The sequence below is a fragment of the Monopterus albus genome, unplaced genomic scaffold (assembly GCF_001952655.1).
Source record: "Monopterus albus unplaced genomic scaffold, M_albus_1.0 scaffold30.1, whole genome shotgun sequence".
NCBI classification, from domain to species: Eukaryota; Metazoa; Chordata; class Actinopteri; order Synbranchiformes; family Synbranchidae; genus Monopterus; species Monopterus albus.
In genome coordinates this window covers 692,610-700,437 of record NW_018127910.1, presented here as the reverse complement: position 1 = coordinate 700,437, position 7,828 = coordinate 692,610, and the positions used below count along the sequence as shown (strand labels likewise).

The 7,828-nt window shown below is 42.1% G+C and overlaps 1 protein-coding gene across 1 annotated transcript in view; it reads left to right on the top strand.

Annotated features, from left to right (window-relative positions):
- Positions 1-1,150: 1,150 nt before the first annotated feature.
- chn1 (chimerin 1) overlaps positions 1,151-7,828 on the top strand; it is an 8,290-nt gene continuing 1,612 nt past the window's right edge. Inside the window, exons 1-6 of the mRNA XM_020596406.1 lie at positions 1,151-1,886; positions 2,952-3,036; positions 5,654-5,827; positions 6,471-6,548; positions 7,318-7,455; positions 7,675-7,780. Coding sequence (XP_020452062.1) covers positions 1,635-1,886; positions 2,952-3,036; positions 5,654-5,827; positions 6,471-6,548; positions 7,318-7,455; positions 7,675-7,780 — 833 coding nt within the window. The 5' untranslated portion in view covers positions 1,151-1,634. The remainder of the gene's footprint in view (positions 1,887-2,951; positions 3,037-5,653; positions 5,828-6,470; positions 6,549-7,317; positions 7,456-7,674; positions 7,781-7,828) is intronic.

Sequence of the window (7,828 nt, the reverse complement as noted above, 5' to 3'; positions counted from 1 at the left end):
ATATGTCACTGCTGAGGTGGAGGTAAGCAAGCGCTCCAGAAGTCCTTACTGAGTCTGCACAGCTTCTTCCTCTCCTCTCCCATCTTCCATAGCAGCCGAGTCTGAATTAGGCTCTGAGACGTGGGAGCATAATCACATTTGACTTGCAGTGTGAATTACAGGAGCAGGGTGCAGATCCGTTCTCCCACATCGCTTTTGTGATGCTATATTTGCTACTCCATTTGCATGAACACAACACAACACTTACATCAGTGTGAGCCTCAAGGAAAAGAACATTCAAACAAAGACTACAAAGAAAGACAAAGCTCCCAGCTTGTAGATCACATACCTGATACAGACACGTTGTTACACGCTTTATGGTATATTTTATAAGAAGGTAAAAAGGTTGGGATAATTTGCACTTAATAGTGAACATTGGCTTGTAATACAAACTGAGTTTTATTAACTGAAAAATATAATTAGTGTTTTATGATTCCTTCAGGGTGGTGTTTTGTTGTTAATTAGTGAAGAGAGGTGAGTTTCATACACAAAACAATTAAAATTTCTTCACATCATGTAGAAAAAACACTGAAAAACAAATCCAGCATTAAAGGGCATAAAGCATTTCAAAGCTGTTTCAAAACTGTGTGGATGGATTGTATAAATACAACGTGTCCCTGTCATCAACAAAGCTCTTGCAGAAAGAGAGGATTTTTTTCAGGAGTATTCATTTCATGCTTGTTTGTTTTTTGTCCAAATGCAGTTGAATAGAAAATGTCTTGTATTTGTATGAAAGCCAGTGCATCACTCTGCTTTGTATGTGTTAATATCAGTGATGTCATATTTTGCTTGCGTGCTTAGTGCTTTTGTGTTCTTGCTCTTTGTGGTCCCAGTGGTGATCAGTTTCTGTGGCAACATGGTTTTGAAAATAGCTCCTCTCTCTAACGGCCCACTGTTGTCACAAGTTCTGCAGGCTGCAGCCCACTACTGACGCATGACTCACTCATTGCTCATTATCATCCAGCCCAGTCTCCCCCTGCTTGGTTTATCTGATGGAGATGGTGTGTGTGGGGGCGGGGTAGTAGCGACTATAATACTGGTGTACCCCTGCTCTGATTGGCTGGTGGGATGCATTTAATCTGCAGTGACTACTACAGGCTTCTCCCCTGTACTCCTCCCCCTCGCTCTGCCCGCCCTGAAAACATCCGTACACAACAGTGCGCTGTCTTTTTTCCAGGGAGAATATCAGCTCGGCACAGGGAGGAGAGGATTAGTGTAACCACTCAGCTCATCTGCATACATGTTCCCAGGGAGCCACATGAGCACGGCTGCACATCCTTCATATAGACCTGACAATCCTGTCACAGAGGCGCCACTTGATCTGCTGTCACTGCTACCACACAGTTTCACAGGGACCAGCGTTATCTTTTTTTTTTTCTTTTTTTTTTTTTTTCTTTTTTTTATTCTGAGCTCTTCTAAATGATTTCCAGACTGTTTTTTACAATTGAAATTTGTTGTGATGTCTCTATTTAACTGGAACAATGCATGCAATATTGTTTGATATGGACTTGCTCTAAGCTTTGAGGAGTTTTCCCTTCCTTTTTTGGACTTTTCTACTTGCTCCTTCATCTGGTTTGGGAGTCTGTAGCAACAGAATGCCATCTAGACAGTCTTATGAAGTGCGCAAGGAAGACAAGTCCCTGGTGCAAAAGGCCAAGCGAGAGGCCAATCAGGAGGATATTCTGGCGGCAGCTCTGGGGATGAGGATGGGGCCACAGAAACCTCCAGCGACTTTCTGGCAGCCACTTAAACTATTTGCCTATTCACAGCTCACCTCACTGGTCCGCAGAGCCACGCTGAAGGAGAGTGAACGGACACCCAGATCTGAGAAAGTCCACAACTTCAAGGTGAGAATGAATCACAGTAAGTGGAAGAACTCTTGTCAGCGGTTGTATATGTTGCTGTACTTTCATCATGCCTGGCCAGACTGCTGCCTGTCATGCCCATGTGGAAAATGGGGGTGTGTAGCTAAGTGAGAGAGAAGGGATGAAAAACAGAGTAGTTCCGGCTTGTCCAACAGGCCTTTATCAAAAGAAAATCTGTGGGGTGGTCTGTGGACCACCACTGTTAGTCAGAGCACCAGATGGAGAGATTAGGCTGATGGAGAGGGGGACAGTGGAGGAGTATATCCCCATTTGGCTCAGACTCACTCTCCTGGTTTGGCTGCATAATAGGATGGAGAACAGGGGGATGAAATATTACCTTGAAGGCTCTCAAACTGCTCGCTGGCCACTGTTTTCTGCTTTGTTCTCTAGTACTGCTGAATGTTGTATTGTGCTGTTTAAAGAAAGCATTTTAATGCATTACTGTACAAAACATCAGATTTTCAGTTTCAAAACATTCCAAATTGAGCACAGCTAAAGCACCATTTTCAATTATGCCTTGCCTCCTGTAGCTACCGTTGACTTAATGCACAGAAACTGGGAGAGTGGTGACTTGCTCTTGTTCTCAGAGCCCTCCCCGATTGGCTGTGCTGTTGTTACCTGGTGGAGTGTGGGGGCTCCCTCTCGACCTCCCGCTATTCCTGTAGCTAATTTCTCTGACAACTTGCACCTTCACCCTGGTGAAGTGTCACATCCTACTTCACCATTATGGCAAAGCCTCCCCTGTGTGGATTCACTCTCGCATCCAGCTCAGTGTTGTCAGTTCGGGGCCCTGTTTGGACAGCAGTCCTCCTCCACACACAGATAATCTTCCTCCTCCGCCTCAGTTAAGATGGCAGCCCCTACATGTGCTCTCACCTGTCATTGCTCTTTATTTATATAAGCTTTCAGGGTTTTATCTCTCCTGCACAAGCTGTTGTTATTATGAATTTATATGCAACTGAGAATATTAAGCAAAACGATTATGAGCGAGTATCTCTGTCTATAAAATGACACTAATGTCTGTCACTGTCCTGCTCTTTGTTGCAGGTGCATACCTTTCGGGGGCCTCACTGGTGTGAACACTGTGCTAGCTTCATGTGGGGACTGATGGCTCAGGGGGTCAAATGTACAGGTACACCTTGTTCTCAGCTACATATGCCTCTGCTGTTAGATTCATGGTGTACAAAATGAGCATGACTGCGTATGGGTTATTTGGTGTTTTAGTGCATCTGGAGATGGATTATTGAGTTTTAATCTAAAATCCCAACAGTAGTTTGAGGATTATGGCGAAATGAAGGCTCTGTGCTGCTGCCACAGTGTGATGTAACAGATACTGTATGTTACAGTATGTTAACACCTTATTTTCTGAACCTACATTTATCATTAGGTTTACAAATGGGGTAATTAGCAGAAGAATGAGTTTTCTGTGATGCTGGTGCCGACAGATTATTTCAAAATAATCTAAAAGTAGATCTTTATTCTTTTCACAAATAAGAACAAGATGTTTTCAGCTTATGGCGAAGTGTTTCCTCACACCTCGTTGTCATTTCTACACTAAAAATGGATGTGTGTGTTTCCACCTCCATTTTAATGGATAAACATTAGCTGAATTATACAGTAAAACAGACAACAGTGACAGTAGGCTAACTACAGTTTCATGCATCTGACAAAATCATGTTTTTTGGCTTCATTTATTTATGTCATGAGCTCCTCATTGTATGTGCATTTTTTTAAAAGTGCAGCATTTGTAATTATTTTTTTACTTAACAGATTTCACACACACACACACACACACTGTTTGTCCCTTTGCTTGATGAGATTTCTGTTTCACTGCAGTTACAATTCCTTTCCCATCCTAGAATAGTGCAATAATATAGTCTGATGTGCATCTTAGATGTTTTATTGATGAAACAAAGTGTGTCACATAAAGCTGTGGGAGCTCTTATATCAATTATTAACGATTATGAAAGCTGACAGCACCTGGAATAAAGACACACATGTCTGGAGCTGGTCTTTACTGACTCTTGTATTGCCATTCCTTCAGACCACTACTACCAGAATCTAGGGCAGTGAAATCTCACATGATGCTCACATTTGCATACCAAAAAAAAAAAAAAAGAAGTTCTCCAACCCCCTCGCTCTCTCTTTGTGTGTGTGTGAACTGGTTTTGGCTGATTGCCAGGAAGCCAGCCTCTGCTTGTGCTAGTTGTGCCACATTTCCTCATCAGAGTACGCCCCCCCATCAGCCTCATCCCATCATGCCCGTGAAGGAAAACAAAGCTGGCATGTCTCTTTAATGAGGAGCAGAGCTCGGAGCGTGGGGAAGGAGCTCTGTTTCCACACACATTAAAATTCAGCAGCTTCAACTAAAGAGCTAGGTCACACAGCTCAACCCTTAGTTAACTCAAATACTTAAAAAAAATCTAACAAATACAAGTAGTGCTTTTTGTTTTCACTCAGAAAGAAACTGGTTTCAACTGGTAACTCTGCTTTTTAGACATGGTGATAATGTGCTGATTAGAAATTAGCGGCCAGCCGCCATTAACCTTCTTCTCAGAGCCCTTTAGTGAGAACTGAGCTGCAGCTTTTTCTTCATAGCAGCATAGATAGAGCTGACAATGCAGGAAAGCAGCATTTCATTTCTCCTGGCTCTCCATGTCCCTTGGGCCCCTACTTCACCCTCACCCACCCCACCTGGGACCCAGGGCCATCAGTGTGCTCACACAAGAGCTCGGCAGAGATGTGTCTGATGACAGGCCCTGCTCTATTACATTGCCTGTCTCCTATCCTTAAGAGAGTAATCTCTTAAGGTAATTACATCTCTGCATCAGTTCATGTAAATGCAGGCTGCTTGAATTTCTCCAGGGACCCATATAAATCAAAATATTGTCTGAGGTCCCACAGAAGCACAGAGTCTCAGTTTTCTGAAGGGCATTTTTATGTAAAAGTAAAAAGCAGAAATTCTTCTCAGGAATCAAAAAGCTATTGTTTTATGTTTTTTGAATTAAAAAGCAAATTTGTATAAAAAAATAAAAACCTTTTGAGATGGCTCAAATGATCTAAGAGCTTGAACACCAGCCCCTTTTAGTCTGGGAAACTAGGTCTACTGTAGCCTGCAGCATCTCAGTTGTTACTTCCTCAGCCAGTGTATGTGAGCCTGAATTTGGAAAAGAATAGAGCACACAGCAGTTCTGACTGTCCCTCCTCCAGGCCATAGCATTCTCGGTGTTCATCTAAATCCTTCTATGCATTTCTGTTATGAAGCAAAGCTGCAGTCTCTCTGTACCTCTGGTCTCCACGGGCTCCTCTGTGCCCTGCAAGGTGAATCCTGCCCTGAAACAGCTGTGCCTCAGGCTGTGATTGCTGTAACTGATGACAAAACACAATCTGGGATACTTCCATTGACATCATGGCTAAGATTTAAACACCCGGTGAAGTGTCAGAAAATACCATAAAAGGTGACTCTAGTGCCATGTGTGGTAGAAAGACAGGAGCTCTCCAGTGGTCTTGTGATATTTAGGCGGTAAATATTGATCAAGCAAGCCAAAACACACATAATACCAGCCAGCCCTATCGAAATTTATGTACTGTTGAATCTGAATTTACATAAAAGGCCTCAGTTCAAAGATAAAATGCCTGAACCTGAAGGAATATCTCAGTTGATTTTGTATTCTGATCAACATACTGCTATGAACAGTATACATCTGCCATTTTGACGCTACTAATCCTGCTCTGTGTCTTTGTTTTAGATTGTGGTTTGAATGTCCACAAGCAATGCTCATCTCTGGTACACAGTGACTGCAAGCCGGACCCCAGACACATCCGCAAAGTGTACAGCTGTGACCTCACGACGCTGGTGAAAGCTTATAACACAGCGCGACCAATGGTGGTGGACATGTGCATCCGTGAGATTGAGTCCAGAGGTTGGTTGATGTCATTTAGAAATAAATATACTATAACTTTGATCTTAATTTCTTGCTGTTTTGTTTTGTTTGTTTGTTTGTTTGTTTGTTTTTGTAATTTTAGACATTTTTAGAGTATGCAGACCACAATGAAAATTCTAAAATAGTAACCCTTTAAAATAACATTGTAAGGTTATGGATCTGGTTTAGCAGATTTCTTTAAATTTTTTAGTAAGTCATCTACAATAAATGCAAATCTTTTGAGGTATTAAAAGTCTGATTATATTACTAAATGATTTTTTTTTGTTTTGTTTTTTGTGGGGGATTGACCTGCAAGTGTGATGAGTGTGCTGCCTTACTTGATTGCATTTCAGTTAAATCATTCAGCTATGCAGGAAACTCATTGCTCCCTCATTGTCTGCCCTCTAATAAACATCTGTAGCTAAGTTTGATTTATGTCTTTATTATTTTGCCCAGTGATGCAGAAAACTACAGTATATGTATCTGCCTATGTTGTTCCATTGTGTAATACGGTCTTAATTTCTTATGCATACAATATTTAAGGGTGTTTAATGGCATTTCCTATATGCAAGTGAATTTTTCTACATTACTTGTGACAGCAATGTCACTGTCTAAATGATGTTTTTCTCCTGCTTTCCCTAAGGTCTGAAGTCTGAAGGTCTCTACAGGATATCTGGATTTACTGATTCAGTTGAAGAAGTCAAGATGGCTTTCGACAAAGGTATGTCATACTTGTTTTATAGATTTCTGTCAACTCACAGCACGACGCTTGACATTGCCTGTTTACATATGTTTGCATAAGACGCACAGAGCATTTCAGATGCATGAGAAAGTGACACATTTGTGAAAGATTAGTGTTCATCTGGCATTGCAGATCCTATCCTGACATGTCCCTCTCATGCAGGGTTTCATGTATGGACAGACAAAGGGGGACCTGGGGGAATACAAATCATGGGTGTACTCTCACTGCCTGAAACACAGCTATAAAAAAAACACCTCCTCCTCTGTGTTGGGATTCAGTACTAGACTTAGTGAGAATGAGCCTGTCTTGGCCCAGTGCAATATGAATTTTAACTGGAAGAAAAACCCTGCAGCAGTGGGCTAAACTCTTAGCCAGATCCACATGTGGGATATCATCCATGACAGAGTGTCATTCCAGCTCACAGCACTGAGATGTTCAGTCTGCCAGCACAAGTAGGCCACGGCCTGCTCTGGAGAGCATGCATAACAGAGAGAGAGAGAGAGAGTCCGAATAAAACAGCCCAGGCAGATGATGGCAGCTACTTTGTAAAAATTTCAGAGCAAGAGTAGAATTTGTTTAGACCCACTATAAAACTGTCTTTTTATTCCTCAATCCATACTTTGATGTGCTGATGTGAACCACTTCTACAGTGTGACCATTTTCTTCTCGTCTCCCTTATTTCATCACACATTCTGACCATTTTCTTCTCGTCTCCCTTATTCCCTTATTTCATCACACATCTACATAGATGGTGAGAAGACAGACATCTCAGTGAACGTCTATGAAGACATCAATATCATCACGGGTGCACTGAAACTGTATCTCAGGGATTTGCCTGTTCCCGTCATCTCATACGATGCTTACCCCAGGTTCATCGAGGCTGCAAGTAAGTCACACCGGGACAAATAATTCAGAAACAAACCTGTTGTTCATTGTTAATTTTCCTTGCTTACAGTTACAATTGAAGCAGAATTATGCAGACCCATTTCTCAGCCAATCACTTTTAAACCCTGCACTGACAATTAAGTCCTGAGAAAGTGTCCAGCTCTGATTTTGGATGGTGTATTCTGGTGGCTTTAACAGCATCCTCTTTTCTGTTTCCCAGAGCTCACAGACCTAGAGAAGAAGCTTGAAGCTTTCCGTGAGGCTCTTGCTCTGTTGCCGCCATCACACAGTGAAACGCTCAAGTACCTCATGGCACACTTAAAAAGGTGAGCAGTTCACTCGAACTCAGTGAGTAATTTTCATACTAAGGGGCG